The sequence below is a fragment of the Aricia agestis genome, chromosome 17, assembly GCF_905147365.1.
Source record: "Aricia agestis chromosome 17, ilAriAges1.1, whole genome shotgun sequence".
Taxonomy (NCBI): Eukaryota; Metazoa; Arthropoda; class Insecta; order Lepidoptera; family Lycaenidae; genus Aricia; species Aricia agestis.
This window is the reverse complement of record NC_056422.1, coordinates 7,701,252-7,722,971: the sequence shown is the minus strand read 5'-3', so window position 1 is coordinate 7,722,971 and position 21,720 is coordinate 7,701,252. Positions and strand designations below refer to the sequence as shown.

Below are 21,720 nucleotides of genomic sequence, written 5' to 3'. Positions count from 1 at the left end.
AACGATGTGGTTGGGGTTGGTGCCACGAAGTTCCTCGGTGGATGTGTATTCGTAGCAACCAAGGTGCCTGTTCCTGCTTTGTACTCGTAGTAGAGCAGGACAGTCAAGGAGAAGGTGTATAGGTGTCTCGCCCTCCTCCTCGCAGAATCTGCAAGTCGTTAAGCTACTAACACCTATTCTGTTAAGGTGCTTATTGAGCTTGCAGTGCCCAGTTAGGCTTCTGGTAAGGATTCTTAATTGGTTCCTACCCATGGTGAGCACTATATCTGACAGTTTCTTGTTGAAGCCAGGAATTAGTGCCTTGGAGTGTTCAAGGCCAGGGATCTCAACCCATTGCTTTCTGCTGAGTTCGCGAAATCTAAATCGGTTCTGCCATTTAAGCTTGAAGCGATAACAGACTGATAAACTAGTGCATTTATAATGAAACCTTCTGAAATTTCAACTTATGGCTATTCGTAGTGAGATCTTAGTTATATCCGTTAATGGTGCTTCCCATCTGTATAATACAGAACGTGTTTATACACGGTACGATGGTTTCAGCTAACCAAACATCGCTTGAGCCTCGGTGTATTTACCAGAGAAACTAGTTCCAATGCACATTATATTATATTTACTCCCTTACTAACAAGACGTCATGGATACTGCCCAGTATACTGGGCTAAATTTCGGAACAGGAGGCAAGTAGCGATAGGTTAATTATTTCATAATTATTACCTTTTACTTTATTTGAAACCTTTACCTTTACTTATTTGGAACACGTTTAATGGACAAGTTAAATCTATATAAATACAAATATTTTTAGTCTAACTAAAACTCGAGAACTGTTGAACCGGTTTATCTAACTTTACTCTTGAAATATTCGTGAATGTCTAGACAGGTTTATATTAGGGGAATATAAACCTTCCGGGTTGTATCCATGAAGTATTAAACTTATTCAAACTGTAAAATATCTTGTCGTTCAAAGGTTCGAGCACACTTTGTCGGCGCGTGCCGGGGCAGATCGGGGCGCAGCGCAGCGCAAAATGCGCTATAGCACACTATTGCCGGGTCGGGTCGCATTGCATTGACGGATTTTAACGCTCACTGTGCCGACTGCCGGGGAGGCGGGTCGGCGCGCAATGCATTGACGGATTTTGAGCCGAGGCTTGCCGGGGGGCATCGCATCACATCCGCGCGCCGCTTGCTATAGCACACTGTTGCCGGGATGCAGCGAGTCTTGCCGGGGCGCAGCGGGTCTTGTCGAGCCGTGTCGCATTGACGGAAATCCGCCGAGCAAAAATCCGCGCCGATGCGCCCCGGCACAGTGTTCGATACGCGCATCCGCTTCCATACAAATTGTATGGAGGCGGATTTTTGCGATGCGCCCCGGCACGCTGAGCCCCGGCACGGCCCGTCTCAGTGTGCTCACTCCTTAATACTGAAATAGCTGTAGCAATGAAATGCTGAATCATTTTGAGGAATATGGTTGAGGTATTTACTATTCTGTAACATTTCGTTGCGGAAAATGGCGCTTATAATCGCAAAGTGGATAACTACGTAACAGATAGAGAGAAATAACTTTATTTGTTCGGACAAACGAGTATACCTATCTCACTTATTTGATTAAGTACGAGTCCGACCTTGGGCATGTTTTTCCTGCTATTCCAATATACTTAGGATTTGGATTCGCCATTTTTTCCAATAACTATCTACGCGATATATGTATTTATTGCTTTTCAGAATTCAGAACTAGGATCTGGTGATAAGCTTATTGAGGAAAAATTTTAGGAGTAAGTTCTTTTGATGTCATACCGAACATCCATATTATAAAGACATCCTCCTCTAGCATGTACCAGATGAATAAAATGCATACTCCACAGTTTTGTCTTATCAAAAACCAAAAATTTAAACTTAAAAATATTCTACTAGATATCATTATATTGTATGCTGAAAACACCTTATTAAAAATTTACGAAAGTTATGAAACACATCATCTAGCTCTGATTTTACACTAAGAGCATCACAATTTAATCAAATTATATATAAAAAAACCGGCTAAGTGCGAGTTGGACTCGCCCATGAAGGGTTCCGCAGCAGCAATAAGGTTTATTTTTATGAAATTAAAAACTTTTGATTTATTTTTATATTTCAGTTGATTTAATGAAAGTTAATTTAAGGTTTATCATTTATGACGTATAAAAAAAACTACTGGCTAGATCTCGTTCAAACCAATTTTCGTTGGTAGTTTTTATAGTAATGTACATCATATCTTTTTTTAGACTTATTATGCCCCTACTTTAGAAGTTAGAGGGGGGGGACATACATTTTACCACTTTGGAAGAGTCTCTCTCGCAAACTATTCAGGTTAGAAAAAAATAATATAGGAAACCTCAATATGATTTTTAAGACCTATCCATAGATACCCCACACGCATAGGTTAGATGAAAAAATTTTTTTGTTTCAGTTGTACCTATGGGGACCCCTAAAATTTTTAATAATTTCTCCATTTTTGTATGAAAATCTTAATGCGGTTTACAGACTACATCTACTTACCAAGTTTTAATATTATAACTCTTATAGTTTCGGAGAAAAGTGGCTGTGACATACGGACGGACAGACAGACAGACATGACGAATCTATAAGGGTTCCGTTTTTCGCCATTTGGCTGCGGAACCCTAAAAATACACCCACATGAAACAGTTTTATCTGTCGTTTGATTCATGCGCCTGTTTTACAATGCAGTATAATCTCCCCAATTCACGGCCTCCATCCAATCACAGTGGCGCAAATACGGTGCCCAGGCACGGGGCGTAGACTCTGGGGGGGCGCAAGAACGGCCAGATCAGAGGGACCTATACGTAGCATTAGTAATGGGAATTAACGCTATTTTCTATTAATTTCATTAACATGCTAATTTTGATGTCACAGCATGCTAAGTATCGCATGCTGTGACATCAAAATCATCGCGGCTTTGCTATTTGCTAAAAACGCGGCATCGTGAATTATCGGTTCGCATCGCACCGCTCGCGTCGTGTATTATTTCGCATTGAGTAAAAAGTAGCAATTCATTAACAGTTAGCACCGCGGTGCGAAACAGCGCGGACGTGATTTTTATCATGATCACAGACTGTTGCTGCGCACGATAATATTAGCAATAGTATTTTTTATCAAGTACGATTAATTTAATTATTGCTAATGCTATTTTTACCAACACTACGTAGCATTGCTCGGGTACCTATAATATCTAAAAAGAAACAGGGGCGCAGTTATAGAACCTCGCACACGGCACAGGGCGCAAAAAAAAGGCTATTTACGGCACTGTTCAATCATGCTGAATATGTGTTTCCAATCCAATTATATAATTTACAATCGAGAGAGACAATACAGATAATGAGATACGCCATTGGAAATTGCTTTCGCGGCTAATTAATGAAAACTATCAGTTGATTTAATTTCAGTTGATTTAATGAAAATTAATTTAAGGTTTACCATTTATGACGTATAAATAAATAAATATATAACTAAAAATAAATAAATAAATAAGCTATTATGTATTATTTGTATATGTAGCTAATTGTTACTAACCATTTGGGCCTTAGTAGCTCTCAATAAAGAATCTATTTATTTATTTATTATGTTTATTAGTACTAAAAACGTTTTTTAAAATGTATCTCCCATGCAAGTTAGTTATTAAGCTTGAGAAAGGTGATAGTTGAATTTATTTAATTTATTATTTTACTAGATGTCCTGCGCGGCTTTGCCCGCGTAAATTAGGAATTTCACAGAAAGTACGGAGTATTTGTAGCTCTTTTTTTATTCGAATATGTACATTTTCGAATAAAAATAGCTATAAATACTCCTTTCACGTGGTCTACTCTATATAAGAGCCAAATATTGCCATAAAAATTGCTCCAGTAGTTCGTGAGATAAACCCTTTCTAATATTTTCCCCACTTTTACCACTTTTTCCTGAGTTTCTTCGGTCGTATTAGTCTTAGCGTGATAATATAATATAGGCTTACTCGATAAATGAGATATCTAACACTGAAATAAGTTTTTAAATCGGATCTGTAGTTCCTGAGATTAGCGCATTCAAGCAAACATACTCTTCAGGTTTATAATATTAAATAAGTATAGATTTTTTTTAAATTATCGCTTGACAAACTCGAGCCTCGATCTAAAAGTCTATGAAAAGGCTCATAATCATGGGACGATGCATGTTATAATATTATGGTAGTGATGATGATGACGATGAATGTAATTTGCATAGTAGCATATGCTTTCTGTTCTTAAAACAACGCCGAAACTCCCAAACTTGTATCTATAAAGAATCAGGAGTTCCCTCAGCACCTTCCGAACCACGGTATACCAGGTATACCTCGGTGCAAAATCTTACTTGTTTGTAGCATATGCTTAGAATACTTCTCACGAAACCGAAGTCACCACAATATGTTTCCCCATAAATTTTGAGGTGTTCCCTCGATTACTTATAGATCCTTCATCCCATCACCACTTTCGTGAATATAATACCAAATTGGGATGATACCCTACATACCAAAAGAAAAATTTTGAAAATCGGTTTACAAATGGCGGAGTAATCGTTGAACATAAGAAAACGAACATAACACCTCCCCCATTTTGAAAGTCGGTTAAAATTGTAGCCTATGTGTTATTCTGATGTATAAGCTATATTATTGTAAAGTTTCATTAAAATCCGTTCAGTAGTTTTTGCGTGAAAGAGTAACAAACATCCATACATCCACACATCCACACATCCATACATCTATATATCCATACATCCAAACAATCTTTCGCTTTTATAATATTAGTAGGATTATATTTATTTATATTATATATTTATTATTTATAAGTATTTATTTTGATAATATTTTTCGGAATGCCCTATTAGATTTGGTGTGACAACGAACTAGACTACTCGTACAATAATTCACAACTAACATTAATCTAGATCCAAATTTAATCAAAATTTTGTTAAAGTATAATAATTGAAGACGTGGATGAAGTGGGCAATTAACAATAATTAAAAAAATATCGTTTGCATAAATTGAGGCTTTATGGGACCGGGACAATTATCTAATATATAAAATTCTCGTGTCACAGTTTTCGTTGCCATACTCCTCCGAAATGGCTTGACCGATTCTCATGAAATTTTGTGAGCATATTGAGTAGGTCTGAGAATCGGCCAACATCTATTTTTCATACCAAAAATATTTATATTATGGCAAAACAACGTTGCCGAGACAGCTAGTTTTAAATAAAATAATGTGGATCCACAGCTATACAAGCCAAATGATGAAGTTGGTAAGTTACAAGGTTCTTTCAAATTATAAAGAAAAATTTAGTTATTGTCCATAAGTTCCATCCACTTACGTCTTGGAACTTGGATCATTATTGGAACTACTCGTCTATTTTATTCAAAATATTCCAGGTTTGTGACAGTATTGTAAGCTATACTTTCTGATCATTGGCCAGACTGTAATTTAGGTCAGCTATGTTTGGTCTACCCATCGCTCCATTAAGGAGATTGTTGGATTTGTTGGGAACGTGACTGGCATCTTCCTAGCCCTTTACCTTTTCTTGTACTTGTGAAGAGCACAATATGAGTTCATTAGATGTTGGGTGTGCTGGGTCATGGGCCAAATTGACATGACAAAGCTGTATGTTTTTACCATAATCTACTAGTGATTATGGTAAAAACATACAGCTTTGTCATGTCATTACACATTGTCATCACAGTAATATTTAGATAATATGGCTACTTCAGTATTATTTATATTATTGTGTCCGCATATGAGGTAACATGTCAGTCTTAGTTTGACTAAAATGGTTATGATGAAATTTGCTATGGGTCTACTTACTTTTGAGCCCCAAAAAGGACATAAAATAGCTTTTATGGCAGCAAAATGTACCTACATCTTGCGTAAAATTGATTCGCAAGTCGCAACTGTAATAAAGTTTCGGGCCACATAAAAAAAATTAAAGCCAAGTGTTTTTATAACATTTTGGTAGTCAAATAAAATCCCTTTGTAATTTTGGATGAACGCCATGAATATGTTAAAATAAATATGTCCTTGAACGTGTTTTGTCACCGCGACGCCTACTCGTGTTTATGGGGCATTAAATGTAATAATACAAATTGACATGCATATATGTTTTGCCATGACAGTGCCGATTCACAAAACTTACCTATATTTATCTAGAGGTTGATCGCGAATTCGTTTATCTGCGGAAACCTACTATTTTTCTGTAACAAAAACTATCCTATCCTTTCCTGAAACTTAGTAACTCCATGCTAAATTTCATCCAAAATCGCGGAAACCGAATATTTTTCTGTAACAAAAACTATCCTATCTCCATCCTATCCTTTCCTGAAACTTAGTAACTCCATGCCAAATTTCATCCAAATCAGTTCAGCGGCTATAAGTGTGAATCGTGATGAGGTAACAGTCAGTCAAACAGATATTCTTTTGCATTTATAATATTAGTAGATATTTTGTGACAAGCGACCTCGCTAGTCAATAAGAACCACCTGGTTTAAACCTTAATTATTATCATAGCGTATAAAGTGCCAGGTAAAATTGAGGTTACGTTTACTAAGAATTCCTTTAATAGAAATTTAAGCTCAAGATAACCGTGTAAATACAATTTCGTGGAGCTAGCAGATACGATTATCGTAAGCGAGCTTCATCGACATAATCCACTTTGTAGTAGGTACATACCTAGTTGACTAAAAACTTAGGAGCGAAATCACAAATTGAGTAGTGAGGACAACATACAACTGAAAAGTTATAAAGGGGTAAATAAACACACCGGCAAAATTAGAGGAACATAACAAAATTTTATTTTTTTTTTTAATTGTTCACTGATTTTTATATATTTATTTATTTATTTACTAATTGATTATTAAAAATAAATTTTATATAAATTTAGGGCATAAAAACGTTAAAAATAGAAAAAAATCAGCAAAAATAAAAAAATTAAGAAAATCTTTGAAATTTCAGTAGTAAGTTTTTAAGATAAATTCTCCATTTTTATTAAAGAAATGCCATGTTAAAAGCGTGTAATGCCTTCTATGGATCTCAAGAGGGCCTGGATACGCCATTCCATGCTTGCATTTTAATTGTCAATCATTTCCTGTGGGATATTCTCCTACTCCTCCACTAGCGTTAACTCGAGCTCCTGGACACATTTTGGAGCTGGAGTTTTAACTCGTACCGTTCACCCATTGATGTGCCACACGTTTTCAAATCGGATCCATATCTGTAGACCACGCTGGCCTCTCCACCTGGGCTACGCCAGCATCGTTTAGGTAATAATGCCCGATTTTCTTACTCTATGGACGCACATAAAATTGAAATTACTACCTAAAACTGTGTAAAAGGCACACCATGCAGTTCCAGGATGCCGGTGCTATAGCCCTGTACTGTCAAAGTACCATCATCTATAATCATCAGCTCCATGCGGGCTCCAAATCATATGCAACTCCAAACCATTACGAAGCCTGCATCATAGGCCACTGTTTCCGGTAAGTTTGATGGCCTGTAGCTTTCCTTATGATTTATCCACATTCTTTATCGCCTGTTAATACAATGTACACAGAATTTGCTCCCATCACTGTACAGCACAAGATTTCACTCGCTTGTCTAATTTTGATGTTCACGCGCAAATCTTAGCCTGGCTCTTCGGTGTCCTGTCTCAAGTTTTGGTGCCCTTGCTGGCACTTTTGAGTTTAATTTAACTTCTCTGAATCTTCTTCTTACTGTACAATCACTTACACGTTCATCTTGGACCTGTTCCGACAGGTTTCGTGTCTGCATAGCAGTTTGAGGTCGATTTCTTAAGTTTTGTTTCCTTACAAAATGGTCATCCTGAACCATTGTCGGGTGACATATCTGCCTTATTCTCGTCTCCGAACGTAAGATACAGTCTCTCTGAAGCGTTGAAAGTTACGATGAACCACGGAAGCCGACACACGTAAGGCCTGACTGACCGAACGGTAGGTGTGACCTTTCTCTATCGTGGTTACAACTCTAGTTGTCGCAGATGCTGGGAAATCACTAGTTTTGTATCTAAGCAATGTGTTCTTCCAAAAACCAAACAATCAAATGAGCTGAGCACACCTTGCACCCCGCTAAAACGCCATTCTTATCAGGAACACTTACAACGTCAATAATCGAAAAACACTTATTAGGGCATAATTGCTATAAAAACCTGTCAACTTGCCAGTTTTGTTCAATATTTTATTTCTTGAATGAGCTTAGAAGCTATAAAAAAGGCTTTCAGACAGCCCGACCCACTTGAGTTCAAGTTTTGGCCCTTTTTACCTATGTTCCGCTAATTTTGCCAGTGTGTGTATATCTTATTATCCGACTGTGCGAGTAAATGTTGTTTATCCACTATACATATTATATTTATTGAGTTCCTTCATCCTTATCACCTCTAATAGAAACACGTTTGAGTAGGCGCTTGTGCGATGTAGGAGACGCCTAGCGCCATCTATTATGAAATTTTGGAACTAACTTAATTTGAACAAATTTAGGCAGAAACACCCCCTTACAACCCCTTTTTCCAGTTAAAAAGTAGCATATTATGTCCTTTCTCAGGCTTTAGACTATCTGTATACAAAATTTCATTACAATCGGTTCGGTAGTTTTGGCGTGAAAGCGAGACAGACAGACAGACTGAGATACTTTCGCATTTATAATATACGAGCTTTTGCCCGCGGCTTCGCTCGCGATAAGAAGCATTAGTATATACACCTATTTAAACCCCTTGGGGTTGGAATTTATCAAAATCCTTTCTTAGCGAATGCCTACGTTATAACATCTACCTGCATGCCAAATTTCAGCCCAATCCGTCCAGTGGTTTGGGCTGTGCGTTGATAGATCACTATGTCAATCAGTCAGTCACCTTTGAGTTTTATATATATAGATAAGTATAGATTGGCACGTTCTATATCCCAGAGTCAGCATGTCGGATTTGCGCTTGAAAGGTATTATAGAGATTAGATTGTGAGGGGTACACTGACTACAACACTATACTATCTGAATTTTTAAAGGAATGTTGAATTATGACAGTCGATTATATTAAAGAAATGGTTAACGCAGCAAAATGGCAAATCCAGAGATAATATTCATTTAGAGCTGACTGTACATATTATCTGATATGTTTTATTCCATCGTATTTTATCTCTGAATTTAACATGCAAACATTTAGTACGATTACAAAAATTTGAGTGGTACTTGATTTTAATATCTGATAACCATTTAAAATGAGCTTTAGAAGCTCGATTATCTTTGCGGTATAATGATAATGGCTAACTCTTATCTTTACCAATAGCCACTATTATTATCGGTAATGACTATTGATCCTTGTGATGAAGTTCAATCCTATTAACACTGGGTTGTAGCTCCTATAGGCTGGGCAGTAGGTGTGTCAAATTAAGGTCAAGACAGGCGTTAAGGCTGCTCTAGTCGTCTTATTCCCAATTTCCAAATAAACGCTTGATTTACTGTGAAGTCAAACATTATAAACCCTAATTAAATTTCAGTTTTCATTACATGTACTTACATAATAATATCTATGTCGGAACAGGAAATTATTTCCAAAATTTCAATTATTTTTAAGAGATTAAGCCCCAATTTCACCAACGACTGTTAAAGTTAACGCTCGAATTAGTACCACGTTCCCTCTTTCGTTTTTCTTATGAATGAAAGAGAAGACATGACATTTTAACAAGCTGTTAACACTAACAGACGTTGGTGAAATTGGGGCTAAGGCTTTTAGGCAATTACTCAATTTCACATTTTAAGTATGAATATTACTTTTTTTGGTAAAACCTTTTTTTACCGTTGTAGGCTAAAATAACAAGCATTTTTCACGTCGGTTATTAAGTCCGATGCATCAACTAGTGTACTCTTAAAGAGGATCAGTCCCATTTAATCCGGAACAGGCTCTTGGGAGCAATAAAATATCCCGTGCCCCTTATCACGATGTATGTTCGTCCAGATTTGTCGAAAAGTCTCTTTTACTCGAAAGTTTTTTTTACTACACAGACGAGTGACGTAATGTCGCAATCTAGACGATCAATTTATTGTGCAATATCATGTATTGTGCAATATTATTGACCGTCTAGGATCCCACTGTCCACATCTCGTGACGTGTAAATGTACGTCAACGTAACGTAAAAATCGTCTTCATCTCCAGTTTCTCCACGTTGACGACGTCATGACGTGGAGATGACACTAGACAGGCCCTTTATAAGCGTCATTAAAAAAATGAACATCAAGTGAGGCGCTATTCCGTTTTCAAAAATTAAAAGAAGTTTCTCTGCAACGCACACACATTAAACGTTTTTTCACACACGTTCATTTCGCTTCACTATTCTTTCCTCGTACTTCCATTAGGTTTTCCTACAAAGTGTTCAAGAACATTGTAAATACTGTAACAGCGTGCAACTAATCAGAAAATTACACACCCTGCTCCTCATCCGCCTGACCTATTTCACCTGAAACTAGAAATTAATGGAGTCCATTATAATTTCTCACCTTTCATAGCGTAACGAGACTTGCTCTTTCATTATTACGTACATTTTAACTTTTCAACTTTCATTCTAATTAAAAAGTTTAAATTTTTAATTTTTAGTTAGTACTAGCTGTTGCCCGCGACTTCGTCCGCGTCAACATATAATAACAAAGATGGATAGTCCGCTAACAAATATGAAAAAAGTAAAATATAACCTCCTCCTTTTTGGAAGTCGGTTAAAAAGGAGCCTAAGTTACACCTTACTACATCAGCTATCTACCAAAAAAAGTCCCGGCAAAATAGCTCCAGCCGTTTCAGAGATTAGCCGGAACAAACAGACAGACAGACATACAGACAAAAACTGTAAAAAATGTTGTTTTGGTGTATGTAGCGTATATAGATTCATATGCATGTAGTAAAAAACGGTTCTTTCAATATTACAAACAGACATTCCAATTTTATTTATATGTATAGATGATATCCAATGTCTACGCGTCATTCTATCTCTTATGGGTTGTATTTTAGTCCATTAATATTATGATATTTTATATTAATCGGCGTGGTAATTTTTATGAAAAAGTTCCTTATGTCAACTCAATCACTTATCGTCGACGTTCTTAATAGAATTCCAGTCACAGTACATCCCACGAAAATTTCAGATTAAGTTAATTACAAAAAGTACGAAAGAGACGCCCTAATTAAGCGAGACAGCCAATGATTGTAAAAAGCTGATCGAAGCGTTAATGGAATATAGCCCGAGGTCGAAGGTCGAGCGTGATGGATTTTCATTGTAACCTTTGTCCTTTATATCTACAAACACCTGCGAAGGTCAAAAAGTTTCCGATTCCATGGAAATTCCGCTGCACGACCTTTTAATGGGTTTAACGGAATGTAACTTTTGTTTTCCGAAGCTGCCCTTCAAAAGGCTTTCAGACTTCGTATTTGGGTCATTTTAGTTTTAAGGCCTGTCAAAGATATTTGACAGGCCTTAAAAAAAGGAAGTTGATGATTACACATTTCCCACTTAAAACATTGTGTAAACCACAGACCTAAAAGAGAATAGCGCGTGGTATTTCTTACAACTGAGTCTAAGGCCATACTTTGTTGATGTACTCGCTTACATTATATTGTATCCAACTATACTACTACGCTACTTGTTTCGTACTCAGTTGATCGACTAGAGGTAACTGGCATAAGTTGACTGACACATGAATGAAATAACCGTTCTCACTTTGTTCTTCGTAGAATACTAGTCTATGGAAGATCTCCAGTCTTCTTCTTTGGTCTAAGACATAAAATAAAGAAACGTTGCACCAAAAACCAGAAGCGCATTAAGAGCACTGTTTTTAATTTAATTAAAATATATTTCAGCGGAACTTTCCCTCGTAAAGTTTGTGTGCATTATGTACTTTATTTTCCGTTGATGCTTGGCTTACTCTGCGGTTCAGAGCTTTTTACATAAAAGCACCGAGCTTATCCGAGAGCGAATTATCCAAAAGCTTATTTTAAAAAGTTTTAAATTTATGTTTACCGCAAAGATCCTAGATGGCCATGCACCAAAAGGTGCAGTTTTTCTTGAATGATATTATACTTTAAACCCCTACGAATAATATAGTTATTATTATTCGTAGTTAAACCCTCACGTAAAAAGCAAATCGTTTTAAGTCTTATGTTACATAGCTCCTAAACGGGCTGATTTTAGTGATGTATTTTATGTTTTAAGATATTTAAAAATATCCTATTTTGTATAAATACATCTCAACATCTCTGCTGCTGATTGCAGAGCAACTTCGGACTCAAAATTGTAAGATACTTTAAGCCTGTGATCAGCATAAAGTTTCCAAAGTTTCTCGTTATCGGCGCAACCACTACTAACATATTTTGGAAGCTATATTACTTGAAAAAAGAATTAGCTAAAGTATTTTTTCAAGTTTCATACTTAATTTAATTATTGAGTAAATTTTTCCCGCAAAGTTGTGGCGGTGAAATTAGTTTTTCCTGAAGAAAAGTAACCTTCATAAAAATGAAAATCGGTTCAGCGGCTAAAGCACTCCCTAGACGGTAATTCTAGCATTACATGCGTTACGTGCTGTAATGCATGCATGACCGTTTATTGTAGTGATTTATGCGAATGATATGCAAACTACGTGCTGTACATTGATTGACAAGTTCTCTAATTTTTCGACCTGCAATATATGCATCGGCATAATATGCAACAATTGATACTGTCACGTAAATGCATGTAATGCTGAATTACCGTCTAGGAAGTGCTGGCGAGAAAGGGTGACTGATAGATCCCAATTGTCACCCTAATATCACCATTATCGCCATATTTCTTCTTCTTTTTCCATATAAATAACCTCTTGTCCCCTCTGCAGGCAACCCCCGCAACAAGTGCGCGCTGCAGCCTGGTCACAGTCTCATGGACTGGATCCGGCTCGGCAACTCCGGCAAGGACCTCACCGGCGTGGGCGGACGCCTTCGGCCAGTTTCTCCGGTCGAGCTAGCTGCACATAACACTCAGAGTAAGTTTACTTTAGAGCTGTCGCCGGTCGAGCTGGCTGCACATTACACACAGAGTAAGTTGACTTTAGAGCTGTCGGCGGTCGAGCTGGCTGCACATAACACACAGAGTAAGTTGACTTTAGAGCTGTCGCCGGTCGAGCTAGCTGCACATTACACACAGAGTAAGTTGACTTTAGAGCTGTCGCCGGTCGAGCTGGCTGCACATAACACACAGAGTAAGTTGACTTTAGAGCTGTCGCCGACGCCGGTCGAGCTGGCTGCACATAACACACAGAGTAAGTTGACTTTAGAGCTGTCGCCGACGCCCGCGCCGGTCGAGCTGGTTGCACATAACACACAGAGTAAGTTGACTTTAGAGCTGTCGCCGACGCCGGTCGAGCTGGCTGCACATAACACACAGAGTAAGTTGACTTTAGAGCTATCGCCGACGCCGGTCGAGCTGGCTGCACATAACACACAGAGTAAGTTGACTTTGGAGCTACATTCTAATCAGAGCTATTGCAGCTGATTACCGCAATCTTCGAATCAAAACAATCAAAAAGTAATTATTGGCAGCAATTAGGCTAAGGGCCTAATTCACCACTTCCTGATAAGTTCCGAATAGGCTATCCACCACTTAACTTGACAGATGAAGTATGGAGAATCTAAAAAAGTAGATATATACTCGTAGCTGCATTAGCAACGTTGTTAGAAAACAAAACTGTATGGGTAACTTCGCCATGCGGCAGCTTTAAATAAACTAACCGTGCAAAGACTAACTCTCAGCAATGGTATAACAGATAACTATTAATAATTAATAATAGACTTTTCACTTTGTTTCGCAAAGGCAATGTATAAAATAGCAGAGCAACTCATATAAAATTTATAAAGAATCAATCAAGACTTTATATTAGAGAATCTACCCTTTTAAGAAAATAATTCTATATAATTCTAAAAACATATTATGGGACGGGGTTCAGCAGTCTGTAGTTTTTATTATTCGTCTGAGACTATTGAACTATTGAATACCCATCGAATTAAAGTTAGTGAATCGACTACGAACGGGAAAGAACTACGTGCGAAGCTTCCACAAATTCTTTACGGTTTACGATTCGACTTCATCTTCGTTCATTTTCAACTTTATCTACTATGTAATTTAGAATAATTCCACTTCGGATTTTTTATCCGAAAGTATTTTATTTGAAATTGGTATTTAAGTGAATGTTGCTTACTTTGAAATCATAAAATAATGTTTTTATCTAAATACAATTAAATGCCTTTTCGGTCGAAACTTCTGCTCCAACTACGGCGAGTATCTTCAGCTAAAATAATCATATTCGAAGAATTGTTCAGCTTGGGCACAGAATAGATAATGCTTGGGTCGAAATAGTTTATTGCATTGAAAACTTCTATTTCAGCTTCGTCTTCGGGATTCATTTTAGCAAAGGACATCAGGCAATTCCCATACAATGTCGGTCTAAAAAAATGCGCGGCCAGACCTAGGATTATTTAAAATAGCTAGGCCATAGTTAGGCCAAGTTCTTAACTTAAAAAATATATATGGACTTAACCCTGTAACTGCATTTTTATATTAGGTATTATTTATTATTATTATGAGTTACCTACGTACGAAAACTTAAATAACTACTAAAAACGTATAGTAACAGTGTCAAATACATAGAATTAGTTTAAGGTATAAATAACCTAGCTATAGGAAATATTCTTAGTTCTGGCGGTGCATTTATTTATTATTAGACCAGAATGCCTGATGTCCTTTAATTTCATTCCACAATCCCGGGTAGGGGTATATCCATACTAACATTATTAGTGGGAAAGTGTGTCTGTCTGTTACATTTTCACGCCCAAACCGCTGAATCGATTTTGCTAAAATTCGGTATGGAGATATGTACTTTGAGTCCCAAGAAAGGATATTATAGGATTTTTTTTTACAGGAAAAATGTACGGTTCCCGCCCAAAAACTAATTTTGGCGCAACGGTGTTGCGGGCGTCATCAAGTAATTTATCCAATTGGCTAATGGCAGGCGTTGATTGGTCGTTAAGAATTGTGGGTACATTATCTCACTGTCAACAGTTGACAATTACTGACTTAGTGTCATACAATTAAATGAATACGCATAATTCCCCTTCGACAAATTTTTACCTTTGACCCTTTCCAAAAGTTTTCGAACTTCAATTACCAGAAGTTGTCGCCGACAGCAGCTGCGGATCCGAAAATAACTTTTAATTATCTATTTAACTTTAATTTTCTTAAAGTACTGATGACACCACAGACATAGATCAAGATCTTGATCTACTCGTATGTCTGTGGATGACACCATTAATTTTTATTTTTAAGATAATTTAATTGTAACTAATTGTTATGTGTATTGAATGTTTACTTTCCATTACTCACAATGCATTTAGAGCTTCTCTAAAAGAGCCACCCTACCACTTAAGTTCCTATTTGATATTGATGAAATATTGTACTGAGAATTCGGTATGGAGGGGTGCGTCGTTTTAGGTTGCCAAGTATCATGTAGAAACAAATTAAGTGACTGACTAAGACTGTTTGGTAGAAAATACCAACAGGCATCAAGCCCTTCTTTGTACTTTTTGTGCCCACCACTCACTCACTCTTAAGAGTGGGCTGCCAAATTTTGCTGTGTTTTCTAATAAGTATTACGATCCCGGAAGACGATTGACCTAAATGAAATTGAGATTTATTTAATCACTGTATATGTATCTGATATTTGCCTAACGGAAAACACGATTCACTTATGATTTATGAATCTTTCTGGGCTTTTCAACAAATATCTGTTACACTTATTGAGTTACTATTGTTAAATAACTTGCACTACTACAATCACACACTTTATAAAATAAGGAAATATTAGTATTGCATTTAATTTTTAAATAAGTAATCATCAAAAACATTTTTGAGACTTACGAGCTTTACTTTCGTGCTACAATGCGGGAACCAATATTACGCGATATCGTTTACTATGTTTACTATTAGCTGCAGCGCAAAGCACAATTCTCGGTGGCACGATTCATGGAATCATTATATCACGATTGGACGATAGGTGGGTGTATAGGCGGGGCTAGCGTGCGTTGATATTTCTGACAGCAGGCTCTTAAAGTTTAATACATGCAAAATATATTTGTTTCAGAGGACGCATGGTTAGCGATAAGAGGGCGAGTCTACAATATCACACACTATTTACCTTATCATCCTGGAGGTGAGTTCTTTACACCGATTATGCTATTTTATCCAAAGTTAAAATAACTTCGATTTGGTTTCGATACAGACAGTATATATACTCAGTATGTAAAGCTAAAAGTAAAAATGGTATACCTACTGGTATACATTCATTGGTATACCTACTGTTATTTTTCAGTGCGTATTTGTTTTTTTTTTTCTCGTAAACATAAAATACCTCACACACAATACATTAATGATTAATTAGATCATAAGCTTTTGTTGTTATTGAGTGTCTAACTGTGAAAACGAGTAAATGGTGTTAAGTGTTTTTGTAGTATTTAAGATTGTAAATCAAATCACTGTATGTTTTCCTGATAAAATAAAATAAAATAATTTTTTTAGGAAATGTCGAACCAACATCAAACGCGTTTCGATTGAACAAAATTCCAAAAAGAAAATACTATTTTGCTCCATGATAGAATCCGGATTAGATTTCTACAATCAATATTGTAGTATTATGGATAGGTATGCTATTTAAGAAACATGAAAAGCAACAATATAATAATTATTGTATTTATAGGTCCGGAAGAACTAATGCGGGGTGCCGGTATCGATGCTACAGAATTATTCAATAAAGTCCACGCGTGGGTAAACTACGACTCGCTCCTGGCCAAGTGCCTCGTGGGACCACTGAGATACGACGTCCCAGACGCCGAGGAACTCTTTGACACCGCCAGCATAAAATCCGACCGCCTTCAGCCTTCCAAAGCCCAGGAGTTAGTTAGGAAATCAATGGAGAACATAGCCAATTGCATAACGCCGGTGCGGAAAAAAATCACGGCGAAGAGCGAAGAGAATGTCAAAGGGAGTCCGCCCAGCAAAATCATGCAGAGTCTGATCATGTCCAGCGATTTACCGGTCTCGATAAGCCGGAGAGCCGCCTTTTCCCCGCTTAAATCGGAAAAAACAAAGGACGCTCCGCCCCAATTGAGGTTTGATTGGATTCAAACTTCGGCCAAGATTACCCTGTCAATTTATACGGGCGCCCTGTCGAACCCGGGCGGCTGTGCGAGCTTAAACGACGGTGTCCTCTTAATAGAAATAGTGACGAATGGCTGGCTGAGAACTGTCAAGTTGATTCCCGAGGAGCGACTGAAGGAGCCTTTACAGTTGAGGGTGTATTCCGAAAGTGGGAAAATTGAGGTAAACGGCCATTTGTATTTTTGAATTTTTCTCGTAATTTTTCCTCTATATCTGTAGACTATAGTCTATTATTATAATATAGAGGAAATATATTTTGTTTGCATTTAATATAGGCCTTGAATAGAATATAGGCTTCGAAAGTGCTTTAAAATGCAAAAATTATTTTGATGAAACTAGGCGTAGATATGGGATAGGTAGGGAAAAGGATATAGGATACCTACTTTTATCGCGGAAAAATGTACGACTACCGCTTGGTACTGTTTCAATGCGGGCGGAGCCGCGCGCAACTTCTAGTCTACGATTTTTTTTAAACCAGACGGTTACAGTAAAAACAGTAATAATCGAATTAAAAATTTAAAACGACGGGCGACGGCGAAAGTATCATTAACCCATTTTAAACGTTTTAAACCATTACGTAGTCGTTCATCGATTTTCAGGCAATGCAAAAATAAACAACCTGCATTTTACTCTACAACTCGAAAAGAAAAGTTCACGTTTTTGTAAATGTATTTTTATTTATCGAGCTCTAGAGACTAAACGGCTTATCGGACTGAACGAGCTCGATTTATCCTGGAAATCGCCGTTTTAAGAAAAGATTCTAGGTTATTTTACTTTTCAATAATTCTTCAAAATAAGCTTCTTGCTCTTACTGGGTGCATCCGAAGGATCGGTTTTTGAGAAAAGGATAATATGTTATTGTATCTTTCAACTATTTACCTATCTACTTCTTGCTTAAATTCTTTTAGGTGATAGCGCTAAAAGAGGAATCCAAAGTGTGGAAGAACTGCGGCACCACCTCGTTCAGCGTGCCCGTCCACTTCCAAACCCCTCGCTCCATGAAGTGTCGGGTGATGCACACCGCGCCGGTGTCGCACGACACCACGTTGTTGGTGCTGGCGCCCTGTGCTGGGCCAGTGCTGGTGCCGCTGGGACACCATGTGCGAGTGCATGCTACTATTGATGGTGAGTTATTAAAAACTAGATTATCGCGCAGGAACAGTAAATTGGGATAAAAATAATCATATGTCCTTTCCCGGGACTCGAAGTATCTTTATACCAAATTTCATCAAAATGGGTTCAGCCGTTTGGGCGTGAAGAGGCAACAAACAGACACAATTTCGCATTTATAATATTGGAATATGGATTGCTTAGGGCGAGCCGACGCTTTGTCGTTGCATAGTGTCGCCGCAGTTACACATAAAGGCCTTATCACACTGGCGATTAGCGAGCGATTTGAAAGCGACGCGACTGCGCAGCACACACGCCGCGATGACGCCGCGGCCTAGATATCACTAAATATTTTTGGGAAATAATATTTTTCGGACTGAAGTCCTTAAGGGTCCCATAACTCCCATACACAGTCCGCCTGCAGGCTCTGGTCGGCAGGCTGTCTGACAGTCATTGACCGTCGATACAAATCTACAAAATCGTCAGGGGAACTGTGAGTCTGTGGTGTTTTCCGATTAACTATCAGGCTTGCCGGCCACCTGTTAATGTGTTAATAGCTTGCTGAATTTGACTAAGCTATAATATGATTTCATATTGTAAATTTTTTGAAAATTTAATAATGAATACCAAAAAGTCAAAAGAGAGCTATGTACTAGCGTTTTAAAATATATTATAAATTATTTATATCTATATTCCAATAAAATCATTCATCTGATAAACTCGGCTATTACTTTATTAATCTAATAGAAACATTGGCGTTTTGCCAAATATCTTGTGATTCAGGTCGGAACTCGGATCGCGAAATCGTGATCTATTGATCGTTATCAAACCCTTCATGTAATTACAAAGATTAACATTGGCATTGGGCTTTATATGAAATGGAAAATAGCTTGTTTACGAGCGAGAGCGAGATAGCGAGAGCCATGCTTCGGCATGAATGGGCCGGCTCGACCGGAGAAATACCACGTTCTCACAGAAAACCTGCGTGAAACAGCGCTTGCGCTGTGTTTCGCCGAGTGAGTTAGTTTACCGGAGGCCCAATCCCCTACCCTGTTCCCTTCCCTACTCTTCCCTATTCCCTTCCCTTCCCATCCCTACCCTCCCCTATTACCCTATTCCCTCTTAAAAGGCCGGCAACGCACCTGCAGCTCTTCTGATGTTGCGAATGTCCATGGGCGACGGAAGTTGATTTCCATCAGGTGACCCGTTTGCTCGTTTGCCCCCTTATTTCATATTACCCTATTCCCTCTTAAAAGGCCGGCAACGCACCTGCAGCTCTTCTGATGTTGGGAATGTCCATGGGCGACGGAAGTTGCTTTCCATCAGGTGACCCGTTTGCTCCCTTATTTCATAAAAAAAAAATGAACCGATTCAGTCCATTTTTTGAATGGTGGCCTAATCCATAGTGTTTATTATTTAAACACTCATTAATTGTGTCACGGAACACTCTTCCTTACGTTTCGTCCACTTTTCAGCGGTCGCAGTCACGTTGAGTGGAAACAATAACCCAAAAAATGGTAATAGCACAAAGGACGCCAAAATACGACAACCAAAACTAGCAAAAACGTTGAGAAAAGAGTTCTTCGCATTAATTTTAACTGAAATTTATAAAATTTTATCTCTCAGACAGAAATCTTGAATCAAAGAACAGGGATAAACTCAAACGTAAGGTCATGCTGTTTCATGCCTGAAGTAATACGCTGATGTATTTATGCCCCAGTTGCTCTAATCAGATATCGAGCTCTGAGAACTTGGGTGACAAACTGACAATATTTTACTGACAAAACTTTTCCATCTATATATTCAGTAGTAGCTGGTAGGATTTTTCGCTTCCAATAGACTACTTTTTTCCGAATTTCAAGAGTGTAATTTCATAATTTTTAAAATTTCATCGAAATTTGTGCAGTAATTATTATAATTATTATTATAAGCCTAAACTGTCCCGCTACTGGGCAAAGGCCTGTGCAGTAATATTCACGTAAAATAGTATTATATTTCAATCTACTCTCACCAACTTTTACATACTTTGTGATGTTAGTAGCAGAATATTATTAACTTGAGATTAAAACTTTGGCAGTTTGAGGAAGTAAGACTTCTTCAAATTATGTCGTTCATCCTACCGTTCATCATTATTTATTAAGAGAGTCATGCAGTTGTTAGAAATAGGAAAACGCTTTCTAAACCAAAACCTTCGCCAAACCATCAAAATATTCGCTTTTGGTTCAAGACATCGCTTAAGGGGGCGACTAACCCTAAAATGTCGATTTGTGATTAAAATGTAATTCATTTTCATACTTTAAAATAAGCCCCGAATTGTTTCATTTTCTAAAATTACATACTACATTATATTTCCGAGAATTCGATCTGAGCAAAAACACGATATCTTAAAATTTTCTCGATAGAAAAAAATCACAAAGATGCATCTAATTTTCACGAGTTTTTCATTTATTGCTGTAACCGTGCATCGAACTAAGTTAATATTTTATAAAATTATATAATTTTCATTCTATAAAATTCATTAATTGTATAAAATTATATCATTGAGAGATCGACCTAGCGGATATTTAAAATGTTGTATATTTATTGAGTTATTGAGAAAAAACTAATTTGGCGATGAATCCGCGTCGTTCTTTTTCACCTGGCATATGAAAGACGGGCGTGAGTGTGAAGAGAGAAGGACGATGTTTGATTTTTGGGGTTAGTTGCCCTCTTAACGCTTAGCCGCGAATCACTAACCGTTCGGTATGTTTTCGTATTCTAGTCCCACGAAAATTATGAATACCCCTCGTATCTCCATTATAGTGTACTAGACTAAATGACGCCCGCAACTCCGTTGCGCCAAAATTCGTTTATCGCCCGGGAACCGTACATTTTTCCGGGACAAAGTATTCTAAGTCCTTTTCCGGGACTCAAAGTATGTCCATACCAAACAGCCAAATCGGGGCGAGAAGAGGTAACAGACAGACAGATGGACACATTTTCGCATTTATAATAATACTAGCTGTCCCGGTGAACTTCGTGTCACTTAAAAACCTTCCCTGGACTTCTACGAATATTTTAAGACTAAAATTAGCCCAATCCGTTCAGCCGTTCTCGAGTTTTGCGCTTAGCAACACATTCAGCGACTCATTTTTATATTATAAGATTAGTATGAATTTATTTCGCCTCATCAAAATTCATCAGACATCAGTCATCACCCTATTCATACGCTTCCAGTATCAGATTCGGGTGCCTTTTATAGACTTTTTACACGACTAGGCCGAAAGGGTAATGTGTTTGGCAGTGTATGCAATGAATGTTTATTCTACTAGTAGCATCTAAACTACTGATTCAATTCTA

General features: G+C 37.6%; 1 protein-coding gene across 4 annotated transcripts in view; it reads left to right on the top strand.

Moving 5' to 3' along the window:
- LOC121735597 (cytochrome b5 reductase 4) overlaps nt 1-21,720 on the top strand; it is a 122,748-nt gene that overhangs the window by 88,235 nt on the left and 12,793 nt on the right. For 3 of the 4 annotated variants that reach the window (XM_042126457.1, XM_042126458.1, XM_042126460.1), the window contains 4 exons: nt 12,902-13,048; nt 16,199-16,267; nt 16,811-17,433; nt 18,180-18,396. In XM_042126457.1, the coding sequence (XP_041982391.1) occupies nt 12,902-13,048; nt 16,199-16,267; nt 16,811-17,433; nt 18,180-18,396 (1,056 nt within the window). Of the gene's footprint in view, nt 1-12,901; nt 13,049-13,491; nt 13,511-16,198; nt 16,268-16,810; nt 17,434-18,179; nt 18,397-21,720 lie in introns of all 4 variants that reach the window. The other variant, XM_042126459.1, reaches the window with a different exon arrangement.